At 45.7% G+C, this 22,925-nt stretch overlaps 2 protein-coding genes and 1 long non-coding RNA gene across 3 annotated transcripts; 1 reads left to right on the top strand and 2 right to left on the bottom strand.

The window, feature by feature from the left end:
• Nucleotides 1-226: 226 nt before the first annotated feature.
• LOC111257674 lies at nucleotides 227-1,640 on the top strand. The gene is made up of 3 exons (XR_002678285.1): nucleotides 227-866; nucleotides 1,076-1,316; nucleotides 1,395-1,640. It is a non-coding gene; the product is annotated as an uncharacterized LOC111257674 (long non-coding RNA).
• Nucleotides 1,641-8,098: 6,458 nt separating this feature from the next.
• On the bottom strand, nucleotides 8,099-9,985 carry LOC101752902 (protein WALLS ARE THIN 1). The gene is made up of 2 exons (XM_004974169.3): nucleotides 8,949-9,985; nucleotides 8,099-8,845 (listed from the first exon to the last, which is right to left on the bottom strand). Exons 1-2 carry the CDS (start codon nucleotides 9,780-9,782, stop codon nucleotides 8,492-8,494), a joined length of 1,188 nt encoding a protein of 395 aa, XP_004974226.1. The 5' UTR covers nucleotides 9,783-9,985; the 3' UTR covers nucleotides 8,099-8,491.
• An 11,677-nt stretch (nucleotides 9,986-21,662) lies between these two features.
• Nucleotides 21,663-22,063, bottom strand: LOC101752492 (polcalcin Phl p 7). The gene has a single exon (XM_004974168.1). It carries the CDS (start codon nucleotides 21,974-21,976, stop codon nucleotides 21,734-21,736), a length of 243 nt encoding a protein of 80 aa, XP_004974225.1. The 5' UTR covers nucleotides 21,977-22,063; the 3' UTR covers nucleotides 21,663-21,733.
• Between the last annotated feature and the right edge of the window lie 862 nt (nucleotides 22,064-22,925).

Raw genomic sequence — 22,925 nt, 5'->3', positions numbered from 1 at the left:
AGCGCGCGCGCCCCAGTCAGTGTGTATATATATATATATATATATATATATAATATATATATCTATATATACACACTATATGATACCACGGTTCGCACCGTCGCCCCCTCCCTCCCCCGGTTTTTTTTCTTCCGTTTTTTTGTCAAATCACTTTTTCACGAACGTGGGTTGCCTTCAGTTTTTTGCATCTGCTATACGTGCCGCTAGAATTTCGCTGCCACCGCCGCCCGCCCCTGTCGCCAGGTGCCGCCGCCGCCGCCGGTCACAGTTTCTGCCGCCGCTCCCTTTCACCAGCTGATTCCGCCGCCGCCCCTGATTTCGCCGGTCATGTTCTCCCCCGCTGCCCCCGGTCGCCAGCTGATTTCACCGGTCGCCAGCTGATTTCACCGGTCGCCAGCTGATTTCACCGGTCGTCAGCTCCCGCCACCGCCGCCGGTCGCCAGCTCCCGTCGTCGCCGCAGTGTGTCATCCTCAGCATCCGGCGCCACTTCACATCGTTAGCCGCCGGCGCTATTTCCTATCCGTACCCAAGCTGCACGCCCTATCCATCGTTTCCACCCCCGATTCGATGCCCACAGCTGCCGGCCGTGAGGGCCTCCATCGCAACCGTGTAACTTCCTTCTTCTGATGCAACCGCGTAAAGGTGGACCTACTGCTGAGGTGACTGTGATGAGTTTCGAAGGTGGTGAGGGATCTATGCTGCGAGGTTCTATTTGTTTTCAGTGATTCTTGGCAACGCGCTTTGGATTCTTTAAAAAAAAACCTTCTTTCTGCAGGCTCTTCAGAAGCTAATTCACCCTAACATTGTGAAGCTGAAGGAGGTGACAATGGAAAATCATGAGCTGTTCTTCATCTTTGAACACATGGTTGGTCCTTTGCTACTTCTGGCATAATTCTTACCATATTTAACAAAGAATTTACCATGTATAGTGGCATGAACTTCCATACTTGTGAATTTAGTGTCCATGCACGTTGGCTGATATTGACCATAATGTCAATTCATTGATAGTTCATCTTAATTAAATGAGTGAGCCACTGCTACTCGGATTGATGTGCTTGACTCAATGTTTTACAGCCGTGAGTGTGATAATTGGGACCAGTATCATATGGAATTTGGGAAAAAAATCATGCATCGTCTAAGTGATGCTTTATCCATTGCTGCACCTCATAAATTTAAATCATTCAAGAATTGGAGACATGTGCCAGTCTAGGTTCCCGTCGAGAAGGTCCCACATGACAGTGTGTTCTTTGCCATGAAGTTTCTCGAGTTCTATGATGGTGTTGGCCATGGCTCACTTCACACTACCATTGATGCTGTAAGTCGTTTCCTTGTGTCTCTTCTTGTTTTGGTATGTTGTTTCTCACTTTGCACGCCGATATGTTTTTCATTTCAGGATCGATCAAAAGAGATGCGTGCTGAGACATTGTACTACCTCACATTTCATAAGCAGAACAAGGTGGCCACTTTCCCAGACGAAATGCTTCAATACCGTCGAGATGATCATCACCCTTTTTTCTATTAATTTTTTGATGTCTCATTGCATCCTTTCTCTGTTTCACTTTATTTTCCATTTTTACCTGTACATATTCCACATTCTATGTCTACTTGCTTAATATACAGAAATGGCTCACGAGGTATTAAGACAAGGCATCGTCTTCTTTATACTTGATTTCAGTCAGTTTCAAGTTCGGGCACTGTAAAGTTAGTGTGTCACCCATTTTTATAGAGATGCTATTTGGATTTTGCATTCTTTTTATTTTCTTGGAACCTTCTGCAAGCTTCTGACAGTTGAAAATGGACAAAAGCAAGTTGTCAGAAAGATAGCGTCAACCACGAATGATCGACTGCAACACATAAACAAAAAAAAAACAATGCAATGTGTCACGTTTAATGTAGCACAAGATTCGTCTTTCTCTGACGTATATCTGGACGTAAAACATTCCCCTCCGTCCTTCCAAAAAAAACCTCCAGAACCATATGCTTCAAATCACCAGAAACGTACCTTTGGCTCGTTAGCAATGGACAGGAAGCGCGCGAGGCAATAGATCAATGGAATCGTTGCGGGCGCCCACATAATGCCACGGTCGATCTGTCAGAGCAGCTTTTGTTCGGCGATATGGAGCAAATAGTTAGCAGTTTTAAGAACAACAATTATAGTGAGCTGGCAAAACAATCGTCGGACTATGCCCGTCTTCTGACAGAGTATAGAGCCCTGGCCTCTATCTCAAAGTTGTCTTGTCCACCAAAGGAGGTGGCAGCACATTTTAGTCATAGTAGCCAGAAGAGCAGCTGTGTAATAGAACCATGGGTTGTGGTGAAAGCTGAGCAGTGAGTGTAAGCGCAGAGAATACAGGTTCAGAACTGATCAGTGCAGCATGTCTGCATACATCTCCTGTAAACGATTCCATTGCAAATCATTTTAAGGCTGTATGGATTGACTGTCTTTCCAGCTTTGTCATGATGTAGCATGATGTAGCTATTAAAAAATGAAAACATTTGGTCGAGTGCTTCGTATGTCCTGGCCACGCTGTGCTATATTGTGACAGAAATTGAATAGAAATTAGCAGGGAAAGGGGTTCACCTATGTACTGAGAAAACATTAGGTACAACGGCCATTGACGAGTTACAGCAGGGAATCTGTTAGCTTATCTGAGCTGAAGCTGATATAGCATTTTGCCTCTGAACAAAATAACTACGGGCTTTCCTTACAAATGTTCATCCGGACTCCCCCTCGAGTACTGATGAAAACTTCATCCCGTACGGCCCAAGCAGAAAGACGACAAATTTTTAGTATAATCTTTTTTAATTTTTTTCAAGTACAACTTTTACAAACAAAATTATTAAGAAAACTTCTTAACATGATTTTGCTAGCACAACTTTTGCATGACTATTTTTTTTAAAAAAAATATACACGTAAATTTTCGCTGTTCAACGTCTATGGAAATGCACACTAACTTAGTTAATAAAACTGTTGTGCATAGCTCTTTTCGGATAAACTTCTCAAACATATAAATTTGATTATCAAATAAAGAAGCAAATTTTGTAGGTTAAATATGAAAAAAGAGAAAAGAAAAGGGAAAGAAAAAAGCATTCGCATTCAGACCCATGATGATGATTCTAGCCCGCTCGCGTGAGCCCTCTAGCCCCCTATCCTCACAACCACCCCTCGCCAGCGACCACCCCTCGCCAGCGACCACCAAACCCCGCGCCGCCGCTCGTAGCTCTCCCACCTCCGCTCTCTCTCCTGATGCTGTGCCGTTTTACCTTGCTGCTACCTCCAGGGGCGTGGGAAGCATGTGCGCTGGATGGATGTGTCCGACTCCGACGCGGAGTCCCTCTGCGTCATAACTTTGGGATAGAAAATTCCCGCCGCAACATGAACACTATGTTTCATGCAAAATTCACTATTCACTGTGAAAAAGGCTACAAATAATAGTGGGAACATAAAACTTACAAAACTAGAGGGCATTGCCTCTATTTATAAGCTCAAGATCCTTATACAACTTATGACAACTTTTTTTTTCGAAAACGCAGGAGAGCTGCGCTTCATTGCATTAGAGAGAGAGAGAGAAAATGGTCCCATAGCTGCAAAAATTTCCGGATTCCAATCCATGAAAGACCTCCACGTATTACACAGACCCATCCATCGTTGGCCAATGCTTCAGCCACTTTTTGCCTTTTACAGATTCTAGAAGGCACACTTGCAAAAATCATATGTGCGAGGTACTCCATTGAACAACCATGCAACCAATTATCTATCCAAAAGACTTCTTGTTCTTGGTAGCAAAATTCAGACTCGTAAGTCTTGTTAGTTTATGAATTTCTCATGTGATGTCCGTCATCATTTTGTATTTTTACTTATATTTTGTCTTATCTTTCAGATTGATGATGAATATTCTCGTAGTGAACTTGAAGATATTCTGTCACAATGTGTGAATAACCTAAATTGTGAACTTCCCAGTGACATACATAAAATCAACATATATGATGAATCTTTTGAAGAACTAAAGAAGTATGCCAAAAATGGAATAGCTTATTTCGTCCTATAATTGACACCTGCAAAAGGTAGAGGTGGTGGGTTTAATCGTAAAATGAACAAAGGCGGCGGAAGTTGGGTCGGAGCCAACAAAATTTATGGCAACAAGTGTACAATAAAGTATAATGGAAACACTACTTATCATGATGGAATACATTATAAGTATAAGGCTCTTAAGCCTAAATAATACTTCTACATTTTTTTGGTTAACTAAAGTTTATCGTATAAGGCTCTTAAGCCTAAATAATACTTCTACATTTTTTTTGTTAACTAAAGTTTATCCTAACTGATGCTTTTACAGTTTTTTAGTTTAACTAAAGTTTAGCCCACCGATTAACCCTTTTGTTTGATTGAGTTAGTGCTAAACTTTAGCCTTTCAATGCAAATATAGTCATAAGTCCAAAGGCTTTTGGTAGGTCATGTCTCTCAACTGACTGTCTGGTCTTTATTAATTACACTATGTTATGCATGTATATGCTAATAATTATCTTACACACTGTTGAGAAATCGGCTAGGAGGGAAGGGAGCACCTCTATTTATAGGTGTTCATGATCATTGTGGTATTTCCACGTAGCAATTTCCACACTCTTCAATACAAAATATCCTAACTCTAGAACCCTCCTCATCCTTATCTAGTTTCTTATATTTCTAGCATGCTAAAATATCTAGTTCTAGAGCATTCACCATTTCACCATGAAACATGACAATTATGGCTCACGCATTCTCTCCAATTTTCTAGAACCTTCTTACCTTCCCATGATCTTATCCTTATACATGGGAAAGTTAGTCTCTTGAGATCTCCACAATCTTCTAGAATGTTCCAAGTATGCATGAGGGACACTTCCAAAATACTTAAGAGATAAAAAATACATATTTCCAATATTATTACACCAATTCCCCAATTACATAATTTTGTATATTACTCCAATATCCCAAGTCTCACATATTGATGGATCCTTTCTTAGTTGCCTATTTGTTGCAATTTGCAAAAGCAAAACCTTTAAATGCAGACCGTAACATTGCAATTTAAATGAATGAATCAGAATTGGTGACCAAAGAAATTGAAACACTACATTATTACTTCAAACAAATTGATTTGCACCCAAAACATTTGTGAGGAAATTAGTTGCATACCATTGAAATTTGGAGCAAAACAAAATTCCAAAAGGATGCTGTAGCGGAGAGAAAAAGAAAACGAAGCTTACGAGCAGCTTGAGGCCATGGGCACCGATCTGGCGAGGAGGCGTGCTGCAGCAGCTAGCGATGAGCGAATGATAACTCCCCATCTTTTGCAACTTGCAATTTGGAACCTGGACGACAAAGCTTTTGCGTTTTGAGCAACCACAATTTCTCGGGTGTTGTTTTCCCAACCGAGACTAACTAATCAGGACTAAAGATCTCCATCTTAGGGTTGGATCTTTCACCGGGAACAAAAACCTCCTTTAGTCCCGGTTGGCAGACTACAAAATTTGGCCCCAAGACTATCTTTAGTCCCGGTTCAAAAACAACCGAGATTTTTGTTGGGGATGGAAGGTGATTTTTCTACTAGTGCAACTCTTGCTCGTCATGCACGCGGCACACTTGGTTTGTTAGCAGACGACCACTGGCCCGTCCGTGTGGGCTTTTTCTAATACAATGCTTTGAACTGCCTGTTTGTTTATTGCGTTGTTCTGCCTGCAAAGAAAGTATACAAGCGCAGCAAGCGTGGGCTGCTGGGCCAGAACCATATCTGGAAGAGAGCATGTGGCACTTGATAACTCTGCTCGTTGAACTGACCAAGGTGTTGCCGACGGCGGACGGTACTGCGCGTGTGGTAGGGAAACGAATCCGTTAACCAAGATGCGCTATCCTTAGGTTGCGGGGGGAAAAAAAAACGGAGGGTCCCAGAACGTGCGGGAGTTGCGGCGCGTGCGGGCGCTCGCGGGGCGGACGTTTCCGTGCTCGGGTACTGAACAAGTATTCTGTACCAGGGTACCAAATAGTATTCTGACTTGGAAGCCACAGAAGCAGACTTGAAAATGGAGAGTTGAGTCTCTTGATTACTCTTAAGCAACGGAGTATGTGCTCATTTCATATTCCGTGCGATCACTTCTGATCAGAAGCTGGTATCTCCAATCATATCGGATGTTCAGATACTAATTAGAATGACTAAATATGAGCTAATTATAAAACTAATTGCAGAACCCCTAGGCTAATTCGTGGACGAATCTATTAAGCTTAATTAATCCATCATTAGCAAATAGTTACTGTAGCACCACATTATCAAATCATGAACTAATTAGGCTGAATAGATTCGTCTCGCGAATTAGCCTAGTGGTTGTGCAATTAGTTTTATAATTAGCTTATGTTTAATACTTTTAACTAGTGTCCAAACATCCGATGGGACAGGAGCTAAAGTTTAGTACAGGGAAGTCCAACGCCTCCTTAGTGTTCGTGTGTAGTATTTCCTATATATTACATTTAATGCACATGATCTAGTTCTCTCACCAGATTTGCTCGCTTCATATATCACGTCACACTACTGGTCAGCGACTTTCCCATCGTTGAAGAACTGCACCCCTCTGCCATTTGGACTCCACACTATTGTCTGACCTGCCGTCTTATCTTTGTCTGAACCCCAGCATTTAAGGCATGCATCTGCCATTCAGAATCTCCTCAGTTTTTGTTGGTAGCTTATCCTTTTCAAAAAACTGTATATATACATACATTGTCTACTGCAATAATGGAGAAGAACTGCACTCAATTAATTTGCAAGTTATTTTAGTGTTTCTATGTATTCCCTGTTTTGTGCACATCATAGATTCCTTACAGGATCTACATTATATGGAGCATCTTTTTCATTCGTATCTATCTGGTGTCAGTATGTTCATGTGTTTAATTAGTTTTGTGCACGGAGTGTTTGGCTATCAGGTTTTTATGGAGCAAACCCTCGTCTACAGTTCTTCTATAACCAGGTGCATGCAAGTGTCAGAGGCTTCTCACCTTGGCCAGTTTTCATCTTCTTGATTCGTCAGGTGTGTATGAGCTTGGGTTGTAGGCTGTTGCCATATGGTTTTGATTTTTGTTAATCCGTTTTCCCCTCTTTATTTTTACTAGCGGAAATGTCCGTACGTTGCTCCTGATACTTACTTGCTCTCACGTTATTATTCGCTTATTCCTGATATGGTGGCTTTACTTCACAATATGTTAGTGCGTTGTCCCTAATACTCCACTCTTTGCAAGTATAGTAGTAGAAGATATTTATGGGTGGTTTGTTGTTATCTGTTTATTACGCGGGACCCACACATGAAACCCGTACGTTCCGACGGAAGCGGGGGCGGGCACAGATCTGAGTGGCGTACCGCCGTTCGGAGTCCCATTGCCGCAATAGAAGGCGACCTACGATGGGAACAGTGTCAAGATATATGACGACGATGACGGCGCAACCGTTGTTGGGTTCCGTAAATAGAAACAAAGCTAAGGATAGGAATTATTAAGTTTGAAGGCTGTATTTTTTTAATACAATATTTTGCATACGATCTCGGATGAATACAAACTTTATATCAAAATTGTAGAGCTCGATGAGATTTTAAACTTTATAGTTGACAACTTTTTCATTCGAGATCGTTTAGTAGTCCAAAAATATGTTATCAGTTCGAAGAAGAAACACATTCGCCACGTCCTCCATCCACAACCCCGAAACCGATCGTTCCTATTAGCCCAACTGCACTCAATTAACGTGGCATTCCAGTTGGATTATTGTTTAGCAGGCGAGGATCACAGAAGAACTGCACTCAATTAATGCCTGCTAACTGAGAAAGATGCTGAACGGCGGCAGCAGAACCAGATGTTTTGCTTGAAGTCGGGAGGCTGGTTTGCACATTATTGTTTATATAAACGTGACTAATTCACAATGCCCGGTTGCATCACGCACGCACGCGGGAATGGCTCGGGAACTATTCCGTACCTAGGGTACCGAATAGCGGACGCATACACATATATGCCTTTTATTTTGAAAACTTAACCCTAACAAATCATTTAGGAAGAAAAGGAGTAGTACTCAGTAGTAGGATAGGAGTAAGTAGTAGCAAGGCAGCAAAGGCTCCATGAACACACCAATTAATTAATATTGATCGTACACACACTAATTTCCGATCGACCATGCAAATACATGCACAATGCCGCAAACAATCCTACTAAGTAGTACGCACGAAGCAGCAGGCAAAGTCGTCGCAACATGCAACCTGCTGTGTATGCAGTCGTCGTCTGCTCATCATCATCGCTCACCACACCATTAACAATAATGCATACATGCATGCGTCGTATCGTGAAAGCAACAAAGAGAAAAATTTAAAGCACTAATAATTGATTAACAACACTGCTGATCTGCTTGCTGGATCGATCGATGGATGGATGATCCTCCATGCGCCGCCGTGCAGTGATCGATCGAGACGATGGCCGGCCGGCTGGATGGATCAGACGTTGTTCTCGGTGGAGGGCGGCAGCAGGAGCGGCTGCGTGAGCTTGTTGGCGCTCCGGGCGGTGGCACCGGCGTCGGACGACGGCGGCATGATGACGACGGCGGCGGCGGCGTCCCTGGCGAGGCGCGCCCTCTCCTCGCTCTTTCCCCAGAGCACGAGGTAGAGCCCGACGATGATGAGGGCGGCGCCGATGATGCCTCCGAGGTAGAACTTCTCGCCGAGGGTGAGGGACGCCATGATTGCCACCACCAGCGTCTGCACGGGCTGGTACACCGCCACGAACACCGGGCCCCCACGGTCGATGCACCAGATCTGGACCGCGAACGCCACCCCAGACGCGATGAACCCCTGCAAGCAGGCATCTTTTTTTCATTAGCAAAAGGCATTTAGCTAGCTAGGATCATTTCTTTGTAAAAAAGGCATCATTTTTACAGCTAGCTAGCTAACTCACGGCGTATAGGATCGTGAAGAGCTCGGATCCGGAGTGGAACTTCCATGCGTCGGCGTCCCTCTCCATGAAGGCGGCGATGATGAGGAACTGGATGACGCCGAAGAAGCAGGTGTAGGAGGTCACGGACAGCCTCGCCGGGTACTTCTTCAGCACGGGGGCCTGCAGCACCAGCCACCCCGACCACGACAGGCAGTGACCGATCAGGTACACGCAACCCAGCGTCCAGTTCTTCATCTCCCCCTCCACGGCCTTGCTCAGCCCCATGGCGAGCTCCGGGCCGGCGACGAGCTGCTGCATGATCAGCTGCTTGTCACCGCCGGACGACGGGCCGAAGATCGTGGGGCCCTTGTAGAGCGTGATGACGGAGGCCCCCGCGACGCAAGCCAGCGTGCCCACCACCTTGGCCACGCCGTCGCGGCGGTCGAGGCGGACCTTCTCGATCCGGAGCGCCGCGGCCATGGCGAAGGTGATGGCCGGGACGGAGTTCTGGATGGCGGAGGCGAACGTGGGGGACGTGTTGTCGAGGCCGAGCAGGTAGAACCCCTGGTTCGCGGTGATGCCGCAGAGCGCGAGGAGGAAGAACTGGACGACGAAGTTGAGCGTCAGCTGCGGCCTGTCCTTCTTCTCGAGGAAGTAGGCGAAGGGCACGAGGAGGCAGAGCGCGATGATGTTGCGGTACACGGGGAAGACGAGCTTGCTGATGCCCATGTTCAGCGCCAGCCGCGACACCACGTGGAACCCCGCGTACCCGAACTGCAGCGCCAGCATCGCCACGTGGAGCTGAGCCTTCTCCGGCATGCCGCAAACCCGCCGCCCTTCCCCCGCATCCGCCATTGTTACTAGCTCTGTTTGCCCTCTGATCTCTTGCCTGGCGGCCCGGTACGGGCTAGCTCGGCCGAGAAGGATATATCGATCAGAGGAACGAGAAGGAAGATCAAGAGGATGATCGATGCCAGTGGTGGGTAGTGATCGAGCTCGGAGCGAGGGGGGGTCGCTATATAAGCGCAGCAGCTCGACCGGAGGGAGTCTCAGGCAGTGGAGCTAGAGTGCCATGATGCCAACTGACTGACTGAGATGATCGAGGGAGGGAATGTCCGAGCTAGTGAGTGATGTGTACTGTGGCTAGCCACTGCTCGTGGGCCCCATAGCCACAGGTGGACCGACTGCTAGCTGAGAGGGACGTGGCACTCCAACTGTCACTGTTTTTCTGCTTGTCGTACGTCCACTTCCTCTTGTGCCTGCCGGACAGTGCAAGCTGTAGCCTTTCTTTTTTATCACAGCCTACTCTACCTAGGACGCTAGCTAGGAGTATGTGAAAAGCTAGCAAAGTTACGCGACATGCACTGGAGGTGTTCACCGTAACTTTAACACACCACTACTCCACATGGCCTGTGGTCGCAGTTCCACACATGCTATGATATAATGCTACCATACATGCTTAATCTGTCAATCACGCATTCTAATTTTATTATAACAGAAGAGAAATGTACATGCATGTTTGGACACACAATATACATTAGACGGAAGCATGCAAAGCGACTAAGCGAGTGATTCAACTATAATTCGAGTAGTACAATGTTCGACGCACACGCACTTGAGTGCAATGGCGGCCTAGTGAGTAAGAGGGGCTCCTTTGTCGCCCTTTTTTTTTCAAATCGTCCTTTAAAGTAACAAGCTTATACTCCCCTCCAAATTACAGGTCATTTTGATCTTTTTAGTTTATAGTTTTTGCTATCTACGTACGATCTGAAACAAGTATGCACACGCCAAAGCACACGCAAGCAGACAGCCCTAAGCTAGCTATAGGTAGTATCATCGACCAAAGTGTGGCATTTGGACGCTAGCATGTGCACGAGGTGAAATATTAAAATGTTTTGATTATTATTGGGCATTGCGTGGTTTCGGTAGTGTGGCGTCGCTTTTTGCAAATAAAGAGAGTGAGGAGACAGCGGCAGCAGTAGCAAGGCTTCTAGTGGACTCGTTTGTTTGATGGCATCTCCATGGATGGATCCGTCGTTTAATTGGCGCCACTCCACTAGCACCGCCCATGGATGGATTGATAGAAAGAAAGCGATCCGCCGTAATGAAGAAAAAGCAGTCGCCGAATGATGGAATTTAATTAATAAATTATTTCCACCAGGCTATAATTAACCTTCATGCATTATATTGTTTCTGCCTTATTATTGTTTGTAATTTCTTCAGGATGGCATGCATGCTCACACAAGTGATGCGTCACTACAACTGCAGAATGCAGGGCCCGCCTGAGATTTTTGCCGCACCTTTAACCCTGCAGGTTTGAGTACCTAGCTGCTGTGCATATTGTGTTCACAGTTCACACACATATTTCTAATAGAAATGGATTATTAGTGTTTTTTTTCAATCTCCTGTTTGAATTATTAGTGTTTATAATGATCAAGGCAGATGCTTGATGTGCTGTTGCAATCCATATGAACATGCGGAGCAACACGCTTTTGTGCTTAGTGCCAGATAGTTCATCGTTACAAATACTGATAGAGATCTGAAAGTGCTGGCGCGAGCTCTGCTGATACATACTATGCAACCCAAAACGAATTATTATAGCCAACCGAAGCCACTTAATTAAATCCATATGCAGGCGGGAAAAAGAATCTCGACTAGAAAAGTGAATCCAAAATGTGCTTCTCCACTACATGGATCTGAAAAGCAGGGGAAAAGAAATTAAAAGAAAATATTATATATAATGCAAAAGCATGGAGAAAAGTTGGAGATCATATATAGAGAAGGCCGGCCGGTGCTTGGACGTTGGACCACCACAGATGACAGAACAAGCTCATGAGCAGGCTGCTGGCCACAGTTTTCAGCACATCACCATGCAAGCCACCATGTCGTTTGTTTATCTGTCGATCGTCTCGTCTGTCCGCGATGGATCGATGGATGGATGTACACAGCATGCAATGCAAGTCCCACATCGAAATATGTATACGAGTGGTAGCTTTAATTAGTCGTCGTTGGCACCCACGGCCGTATATTCCATCGATTATCTAGGGTTGGGCTTGCTGGCCAGGTGCTCGATCTCGCCTGCATTTCATATCAGGATTATTGCTAGCTTTTCATCCTGCTTTCCAGGGACATGCTGCTCGCCGCAGCCGCAACATGCCATCCTTTCTCTTTTCTTTTCATCGAGTATTTTCCGTCTTCCCATGGAGTACTGAAAGCTGCTGCACGACGCACTCACACACGGGTGGCCGGGTCAAGCTAAGTATAATAATCATCTCCATCTCCTCCATTTCCATCAGGGCTTTTAGCTAATATATGGTCATCGATAATAGGTTTTTGGCTAATATATGGTCAAAACTATACGGCCGGCGTTAATTTTGGACATGCATATGATGGCCATGGGGCAAGGATATATCAATATCCAATAGCTCGAGTACATTAACTCAAACAACTATTTTCTTCTAGAATATATATATTTATAGAATGCAACAATAATTATTTTATTTATGACATTATGAAAGTATTTTTTTATCATACATAAATCTAAACCGACAATTTACATGTTTTCAAACCATGTACATGTATATTCGAAAGTTATTCATGATCAAAGCTATACAAGTTCGATCAGATAATATATGTCGTCCATCAAGTATTTTAGGCTAGCCAAAGGGAGTAGTCAGTTACTATTAGCTACTAGAGCGGCCAATGTCATCTCTATATAGACACAGCACAAGGCACATCCACTCCAATGAATTGAATTAGCTACAATATACTATATTCTCCAAGCTCTTTCTAGCTATATATAGTCGTCGATATGTATTGGAGTGAGTGGTAAAGTTTGCAAAAGGATCGGATGACGTGAACACACCATTATTTTGTAGCTGGGTTTGATGACATGAATGGACTGTTTGGAGATACCCTTGCTTCGCTTAGTCAGATATTTCCTATGAAATATAGTTACCCGAATCGATCTTATTGGAGTGTGCTATTAGTAGCTAGGCTTCTAGGGAAGATCGATAGGCCTAGCTATAGTTTAGCAATCTTAACGACAACAGCACGGAGCCAAGCCACCAACTTTGGATGCCTACATCCTTGCATCTTACCTCATCTACACCGCGAGCGAGCAACTTGCACTGCACGGATGGATGACCGGATGTGTTGCTGATAGCATCCACCAATGCAAGTTTGATTTTGCATATTCGATACATACTACTACTTCCTCTATCCTAAATTATAAGTCGCTTTAGCTTTTCAAAATTCATAGATTTTACAATATATCTATACATTGCGTACATCTACGTACATAGCAAAATCTATGAATTAAAAAATCCAAAAACGACCTGCAATTTAGGACGTAATATATAAATGAAGCATCCTCCTATCATCTGTGTGGATTGAAACACAAGCTAAGATCGATTAGTGAACCGCCACTGGTGGCTGCTGATGAAATGGTCCCCTCCCCTCACTTAGCTTAGATAGGTTGGTAGGTTGTTAAATCTGTCGTCGATCGATCGCTTATTGGGCTTTATTTATTTAACCGATTGACGATGAATTGATCGATCGAGTTGGAGAAGCTCTTAAACTAATTAATGATCGATGCTGGATCTGCCGATCGATGATGCATCATATGTAATCCTTATTACTAATTGACAAGTGTCAGCAAGCAACTACTTAGGTGGGTACGTACGTTGTGGTCCTGAATTGAACAAGCTAACACCTGGAACAGGAAGAATGACTGTCGATCCGGCCTGCATGCGTGCGTGCTTTATTTGCCATAGCATCTATCGTCGATCTTGCCCAGTAACCTCCTCATGCACGCCGTGGGAGCATTCATGCGCCCATCTCGCAGCCATGTGATCGATCTGTTGAACAATCCAGCAAGAGGTGATGAATCGCTGTGGTGTTCACCTTTATGAGAGAAATGAGAATCAAACTGCAGTATTCATCATCCTCTCATTGCCGTGTCATTCTCCAGCTGATTTCAAATTCGTAATTATATCAGTAGCTTAGTGTGTGATGGATCTATCAACACAGCAGGCTAATTAAGATCTACTCCCTCAATCCCAAATTACTATTCGTTTTAGCTTTTCTAGGTACGTGACTTTAGCTATATATCTAGACATACAGTATATGTATGCGTATAGCAAAAGCTATGAATCTAAAAAAAGTTAAAATAAATAGTAATTTGGGACGGAGGGGGTATATGCAATCGGTTATTGAGGCCGACAAGGCATGGATGGATGTGGCAGCACTAGCAAAGCGCCTGTCGATCGATCCTCCCATGGATCCGTCGATTTGTATGCGCGCGCAGCAGCAGCCACCAACATTGCCACTGCTCGTGTCACATCCCTCCTCGCTTTTAATCTTCTTCTTGCTTGCTTGCTTACACATCCTGCTACTGCGCTACATGCAATTTTGCACATTATTCAGCTGCAGATTTTCAGAGTACCAGTATATATGTATACTCCATTATATTGCCCATAATGTTTCCTCACCAGTATTGGTATGTGGCGTAATACGAGGCCTTTTAGTATAGTAATCAGTCAATTGGAGTGCTGCAGATTATGAGCTATGATCAAGCACTTCATTCGGCCTGTTTACTCGATCGATAATCCATCCATCTTTGGTTATCGATCAGTACTTAATTATGTTTATTGGCGCCACACCGCAATATAGTATACAGCTAGTTACAAGTATATATGAACTTTGCATCTGCAATGATGCAAATAAAGATGCAGCCATCATGTGTGCCGGCCATCATACCCTTCCACAGCTTTGCATAGTACACGTATATATTTTAGACATATAAGCAGACATCTGCTGGCCCCAATGTTCCCCATTTGTGCAGTATTAGGTAGTGCATCATGACCTTTAATGCCATGCTTTATTTACTGGATGGCTAGTCGACAGACAGCTTTCAGTTTGATTTGGCTGATGCACGCCCTGCCTGGCTCCAAAGTCAAGGATAGACGCTCAAGATCCATCACTTGTACTACTATGCAGTACTGCGACTAGCTACAACACTAGCGTACGTTGAGACAAATTAGTACCTTGATCGGTAGTGAATGGACTACATAAATGAATCATGTTTCGTTTCCCTCCGTCCCAAATTACTATCGTTAGGTGCATCAAAATATGTGTATCTAGAAAAGTTAAAACAAATAGTAATTTGGGACGGAGGGAGCAGTATATAAAAGCCTTTAAGATCCATACGGAACAGGGATCTCACTGTGCAACATGCGAAATGCCATGCAAGCACCAGAGTCCAAGGGAGAGAGATCAACAAGAAACGAGCTGCCTCAAACTCCGGCAGCTTGGATGCATATGCTTGCATTGGTCTGCGGCGACACTGCACTCTGAACCCCAACAGCAACTAGCAGATCTAGCAACTGCTGCAGAGGCGACAGGATGCTGGAAACGTACTCTAGCAGCTAGAGACCGCCGGCAGCAAAGACGATGATATTTGCAAGTACCGTACCGGCGCTGTCAAGCTGGAGCACGACATCCATCAACGTACGTATACAATGCAAGCCAAGGCATGCGCAGCTGCTGCTGTCTGCATCCCGACAAACCAAACTGGATGGAATGGACTAGTACGCACGCACAAAAGCAAGAGAAAGCATATGCAGGTGCAGATGCTCCGCGCATGCGCACACTGGAGTGAGTATGTACCTACGCACTGGTACACTGCCGACATATCTAGGAACGAGAAGCAGACTACTACTCCACAGGTACTTTCAGTATATTAGGCATGAAGGAATTTTCTTGGATTTGAATCTTACAACTATATAGAGACCCTTCCAAAATCATTGGAGGCACCATAACATTTTTTATAAAATATTTCTACATAATTTTTGCAAAAAAGAATATGGTCCTGTTTTTTGACATCTGGTGTTGTATTTGTCAATGACATCGATCTTTGTTCTATATGATTTGTAAGTTTTTATCCATTTCAAGATCAATACACAAAGACCAGAACCAACTTGCACTGGTGGGTAGTTGCAATTTCTCTCATTCCATCCAACTGCGAAGAAATAGTGCATGATAGATACTTGGTGCTTCATTGTCGAATCCACCAATAGTAGATGGACATGACAAGGAGCATGCTATAGTAGTGTAGTGCATAAATCAAACGGATGGACGTGGACCAGCGACGACATGACAGAAAACTAACATGATATTTGCACGTATGTACGATTCATTCCAGCTCTCTGATGATATTCTTCAGAGGGCCGGGACAGACATCATGCGTATCAGAAACACGCCCGGCCCAGCCCTCAATGTTGCGTTCGCCACTAACGCACGCCGAATGGCACCGTACCCGCACATTGTCATCTTGCATTGCTTGTGACCTCCTTCCATCATCCTGTTGCCTTAATCGCCAAATATAATCAACCATGATGCATATGAAATCATTCTCTGATGTTTAGAAACGCTGCTTCATTGTATTAATTCTTGTGGAACGAATTAAGTACATCTGATCGGTAGATAGATCGATGTGTTTACACTATATGCGAGCTGGTAGTGGTAGCCTAAGTTACGATCTCTCATGGACAGTGTTCTCAAGCTAGCAAGGGTGCGGTATCACTTGAGTTGAAAGGGAGAGGAAGTAGCGATGCATGCGATGCGAGGGAATATTCTGGGACAAGTGCACTTCTTTTTTCAAAAGGCGTTGCAGACCACAACGGTGTGTATGTTGCAGCTGCACTGCCGTGCGTGGTTGCAACGAACAGGTCATGTGGTTACGGTTGTCGATCAGATAAGGAATGAATAGCTACCAGATGGATGGATGGATCGCATCTGAATCTCTTCAGCTGGACCAGCAGCAGGATAGAAATATAGATGATGGATGGGATGGGATCGTGGACTAAACAACAGGACGGAGTCTCAACTCAACTACTGATGGCCACTCGATCTTTGCTTTTACCTTTCAGAGGTAGCTCTAGCAGAGGGATTCCTCGTCGGAACGGCAGGAATGCTATGATGGCGCCGCGCAGGTGGATCCGATCCATCCGTATGCACCGCATGCTCTGCTTGCTTTTATCATCATATATATAACTTTCTTTCTTTCTTTGCAGCCATAGCAGCAGTGTGTTTCTTTGCTTGATTCAAGGGTAGGAATCATGCTGACTCCCCGGTGGGAGGCACTCACTATCGCATATTCGCATTGCACACTGCATTCAACTTCTGTCATCAGTATTCACTCACTCATTGCGAATCTGACGGTATCGATCAGGCTATCGATCAAAGAGGATTTGCAATCTTCTATGTCCACCCACAGTTGGAGTCAAAGTTATTAGCATGCATGCCGCCGTCCGCCGTCCCTTCCAACGGATCCATTTGCATGCATGCTATATATCCTCAAACTGGATATATCGAAAGCCTTTGACACACTGTCATGGCCCTTCTTATTGGAACTGCTGGAAGCTCTGGGGTTCGGCAGGAAATGGCGAAGCTGGATTTCTTTACTCCTATCTTCTTCTTCCTCCAGGATCTTGCTGAATGGCCAACAGGGGCAACCGATCAATCACATGCGAGGGGTTCGTCAGCGGGACTCCTTATCACTGATGCATTCATCTTGGCAATGTCCATCCTGGACCGGTTGTTCTTAAAGGCAAGGGAGGACGGGGTGCTGAAACCTATGGAGTTAGATGCCATAAAATTTCAGTGTAGTTTCTATGCCGAGGACGTCATTCTAAGAGACAAGTTGAGATGTGCTCTGGTCTATTTGTGAGGGTGATTGACTGGATGATACGAGGCTTTACTGGTTGAGTTCATATTTCATATATGCATGGTTATGCTAACAGCTAACCGGAGGTGTTGTGTTGTGTGCGTTGTGTTGTGGTGTTTGTGTAAAATATATATTGTGTATTGTGCGACATGCAAGAGGGTTTGACCGGTTTGACCTCAAAACTGGGGATGAGTCATGTCTTGCGGGGTGTGTAAGAGAGTTTGACCGGTTTGGCCTCAAAATGGAGGTGAGTCATGACTGCGGGGTGTGCAAGAGGGTTTGACTGGTTTGGTCTCAAAACCGGGGGGCGAGTCCGGTGCGGCCGGACGGCGTCGAGTTGGAGGATGCATGGCACCATCCCGAAGCTTGCGTTGAGGTGAAGCGAAGTCGTGAAGGCGTTGGGTCCGTTTAATGTACGAAGAAAAAGCTGGATGGTTCTACCTTTATGGGGCATTTGAGTTGTGTGCTTCAGGGTATTTTGGACATTTGCCAAAAGACTGTATATATGAGGAGTGACTGTTGGGGCAGCCACATCTCAAGGATGTTTTTTGTGGTGGACTTCTCATTTTGTTGGTGAGAGTCTTTGGAAGGTGGGAGAGGGAGAGAGACGAAGGATCTTTGATTTGATTTTTCTATCATCCTAGTTTTGATTGTGTTTAGGAGTGGCTTCTAACCGAACATGGTGGAGTAATCCAAAAATCAATATCGTGCCATGTTGTTCCATATTCTTTGAATCTGAAATTTATTTTTTTCAGGTTTCTCGAAGCATTTTCGTGGGAATTTTTTTTCTTCGTGTTTGAGCCAAATTCCGTGAGATTTGTTGGGGGTGTTGTTGCTAGGATCCTTGTGATTCCTCACGGATCTGGTGTGAATTCAAAGTTTTTCCCAAATCTTGTTTTTTGTAGGGCGTTCGGGTTTCTCCAAAATCCGCGATGAATGCTTGAGATCTTCCAAGATCTATTAACTTTTGAGGAGATGCTTCTATGGCTCAAGTTTCATCTCGATCCGTCGTGTTTTGAGGGAGGATTTTTCATTCGAAGTTTGGGTGGAGTTCTTGTTTGTTCTTCGTTTTTCTTCTCTGTTCCTCCACAGGCGTCGGGGGAGACGCAGGCGGCCAGCTGCAGCTCACGGCAGGCCGCAGCACGTGCGCAGCAGGCGGCGCTGGCCTGCGCAGCTGGCCGGACCAGGCAGCAGCCGGGCCGCAGGAGCGGACCGTAGAGCCAGCAGCAGGCCGGAGCGGTGGCCTGGCTCACTGCCAGCGCTCGCGGCCCACGCCGGCGCGCTCGTCAGCCCAGCTTCTCAGCAAGCGCGAGCGGCCCAGCTCTCACTAGGGAGAGGCGGCCCAGGCTGGTCAGGCGGCGAGAGCAGGTGGCCCAGCACAACTCCCTGCAGTGGTCCAGGTAGCGCAAGGCCTGGAGCAGCAGCAGGTAAGCATCGGCTGCTCAGCTCTGTTTTCAGGTAAGCTGGCAAGCAACAGAAGTTCTGCAGGTTTCGGTCATCAGATTGTGAACCATCATTGCCTTCTACTGTGACTAATCCTAATCATTACTTGCTTGTCCTTAGTGTCATTTAATTTTGGTGGTGGTTCATGTGAGGCTGGTGCTGGGAATTAGTTAACTTGATTACTGTTAGCTCTTGTTTGCATGTTTAGCCGATGGACAGTAGCAGTAGCTGCACCTGCTCTTTGGCTCATTAGTAGTATCTATTGCTAAGCATGTTTAATCTTTAGATAATTAATCTTTGCATGCTTAGTTTGTGAGTGCTTAATAGTGATTTTGTTAATAGTGATTTTGTTTTCCTCGTGTGCAAGTTTTCAGCATCTCGGTTTATTTGCTTCTGCTTTGCTTTGAGCGTCTCTAATCATTCCTAGGTTGAGTTTGTCACGAGTTGACTTGTGTCGTCTTAGCGATTAGATGCGAAGTGTGTTTGAGGTAGCAATTGGGACATAGACCTTATTCTTGAAGAGAATTTTTAAAGGCTTCCATTCACCCCACTCTAGTCGGCCGTCCCGGTCCTTCGCATTCTCTTCACGAGTCCAACAGCACAGGAAGCCAGAGCGATCGTGCGAATACTGGGCATGTTTGGAGAAGCGTCAGGGCTGAGAACGAACATGTCTAAGTGTTCCATCACGCCAATCTATGGCGATGAAATCGATGCCTTGGGTGCGAGGAGAAATCGGATTGGCGAGGAGAAATGCCTTGGTCTGCAGGCCTAAGGAGTTAGGAGGACTTGGCGTGACAGATTTGAAACTGGCGGGCTACGCATTGCAGACAAGATGGTTATGGCTTCAGAGAACAGATGATGACCGCGCTTGGGCTGAACATCCTCGAAGCTTCTTCAATTCATCATGCACGATTCAGTTAGGCGATGGGAACAAAGCCCTGTTTTGGATAGACAGTTGGCTGGAAGGTCAATCGGTAAGCTCGATAGCACCTGTCCTCTGCAATGCCGTGCCAAGGAGAGTGCAAATGAGGCAAACGGTGGCTCAGGCGTTGCTCAATGATCCGAGAAATATCTGGTGGCCTATCAGTGCAGGCGATCGTGGAATACCTTCACCTTTGGAACATGTTGGAAACGGTCGCGATCCGGCACACAGGACAGGGTGGCCAGATCAGCATACAGGATGTTGCAGCAAGGATCTAAGATCTAATTTGAAAAACTCGGGCTCCAATGAAGGTAAAGATCTTCACTGCAGATCGTCGTCATCGGCATGGACTGGATGCAAATGCTACTTGCTATCTGTGTGATCAGGAGCCAGAAACCAACGATCACCTATTCCTGTTCTGCTCCTTCACCACACATCTGTGGTCCATGATCTTTGCAACTCTGGGAAGGCAATACTCTACACCGATCCAGGGCAACAACATCCAACAATGGTGGATGCAGGCAAGGGCACTGTGGAACGGGCAGAAGCGAAAGTTGCGCTCGTGACTTGGGAGGTTTGGAAAGAGAGAAATGCAAGAGTTTTCAGAGGCGCTACAATGCAAATGGATCTCCTACTACAGAAGATAATATCAGAAGGTGAGTTGCGGATCATGGCGGGAGCAAAAGATCTGAGTTGTTTAGTCTGCGAGTAGTCCGTTTTCAATCCAGGCTTGCCCATCGCTTAAGCTAGGTCGTTTAACTTATGTAATAGAAACGTACCAAAAGTTGTAGCGCTCACTTATGCGCGTTGTTGTAAACTCTACTCCATTTCTATCAGATGCGTAATTCTCTTGCGTATTCGATAAAAAAATATTTCTTTCAGTCGTCAATGAACTCATTTGCATCGTCAGATTTTTTTTTTCCTTGAGGCAGCAACGGGGGCGGAGATCGCCCACCTGAACTCAATTAAATTGGGGCTAAAAGCCCAACAGTGTTTTACATCGCTGGCATGGCGCGATCAAGAGGGGAAGCAGGGGGGAGCTTGCAGGTGTGCGCGATTACATAGCAATGACAGAGCACCAGGTTTCCATGGGGGCGGACGAGCCAAAGCTGGATGTGGGAGACCGCCGCCGCCACCATTGACGCCGGGTCTTGGTTGCACCCGTCGAACACCATGCGGGTCTTGGTTTGCATCGTCAGATTGATGCACTATATAGTGAAAAGATTTTGGTAGCATTGTTATAGTGAAACTGCTCTAATTTGGTGTTGAGGTGGGATTCATGGATGCATGACGACTCTACCCACCAGCATTCAAGATCGAGCTCCTACTAATTAAAATGCGATTGCAAAACAGAAACAATCAGATTCCATTAAAACAAATTGTCTTTACGATGCAGATAGATCGTTTCTCCAATGACTTACATATAGAAAGCTGGCCTGCTCAGGTACAAAGTCACATACTTATCGGAGGCATATATATATGAACGGGAAAAAGAAAAAATCGTCCATATAATTTGCATTATATTGGAAGCCAATTGATAAGAAGATAATTGAAAAAGGTGAGAAGCAGAATCAAAATGATCGAACTCCTTCCTGCTAGCTAGTGCTTAAGGAAAACCCCAAATGGAATTAAAGATGACCGGCGAGCCAGCTGAACCCGATCTTGGAGCTGATTGATTCATGGATGGTAGATGATATATATGTTGCAGGTCAATCAGAAGACCTTTGCGACGTCCTTCATGAGCCCCGGGTTGGCGTTGCAGAAGGTGATGAACTCGTTGAAGTCGATGCAGCCGTCGCCGTCGGTGTCGATCTCCGCCATCATGCGCTGCACCTCGTCGGCGGAGGTGGACCCCAGCGTCCGCAGCGCCTCCGTCAGCTCCGACAGCGAGATCTTGCCGTCGCCGTTGGTGTCGAACCGCTTGAAGATCCGCTCCATGTCCGCCGTCTCCGCCATTATCGCCTCTCGACCCGGCCGGTGTGTGCTCCTCCTCCGATCTCTCTCTGCAGCTATATTATGTGGCAGCGATCAGTCTCCGGCGCTCCAAGGTATGATCACTAGCTAGCTCTTCTCCCTCGAGTTCTTCCATCCGCTATATAGCCATGCATGGACAAGTGATCCTCGCTACGTTTAATTTGTGGAGGAGAGGAGACGACGGGGAGAAATTGTCGGGTCACCTCACCGCCATCCATCGTCTCCTCCTCCCCCCCGGAGGAATCGTTCAACCTGACAAGACATGCACATCTGGCAATTAAGCAGGCCTTGCTGCGGTGGAAAATTCGAGGCCCATCGTAAGTAGTAACTTCAGCCAGAGCCCATGCATGTAAGCATTTAGCCCATCTGGCAACACTCGGGTCCTTTTTGGCTGGGCTTCGGCTTCACCACTGTGTAGAGCTGGTGAAAGAAAAAAACAGATAATGCTACAATGCTAAGCCGGCATGTAATTACCCATGTGCTTCAAAAACACAGATAATAAATGAAGGGTCTGTCTCTGCGTCAGTCAGTCACTTTACAGCCGTTAATTAATCATCCAATGATCCGGATCTTCCTTCCTTTCAACATTATCTTCGGCCCCAACTACTCCCCCGAACCATCATCTCCGACTCTCCATCTTCCTCGCACCCGACGAGCAAAGTGCCGACGCCAGACGCGAAATGCCCCCCTTCCACCATCACCCGCCCGGCTCCGACGGCATCCGCCACCTCCACCGCCTAACGCTAATCTATTGGGGTCGGACGCCCCCGCCGCTTCCACCGCTCACCGAGGGTCTCCCGCCGCCTGGCTCGGCACCCTCACCGCCTCCGCCCCACCACTGTCTCTCCTGCCTCCAACGCCGACCGACGAGCCACCGCAGCTCCCTCTACAGCTGTGGACAAAATGATGATACCAATGGTCCATTTCTGCT

This window comes from Setaria italica, chromosome VI, assembly GCF_000263155.2.
Source record: "Setaria italica strain Yugu1 chromosome VI, Setaria_italica_v2.0, whole genome shotgun sequence".
NCBI classification, from domain to species: domain Eukaryota; kingdom Viridiplantae; phylum Streptophyta; class Magnoliopsida; order Poales; family Poaceae; genus Setaria; species Setaria italica.
This window is presented reverse-complemented; position numbering and strand designations above follow the sequence as displayed.

Excerpts from the sequence above, each read along its gene's own strand:
- LOC101752492 (XM_004974168.1), bottom strand. The coding sequence starts at position 21,976 with ATGGCGGAGACGGCGGACATGGAGCGGATCTTCAAGCGGTTCGACACC.
- LOC101752902 (XM_004974169.3), bottom strand. The coding sequence starts at position 9,782 with ATGGCGGATGCGGGGGAAGGGCGGCGGGTTTGCGGCATGCCGGAGAAG. Across the intron at positions 8,846-8,948 it reads TCTTCACGATCCTATACGCC|GGGTTCATCGCGTCTGGGGT; the intron begins GTGAGTTAGCTA and ends GCCTGCTTGCAG.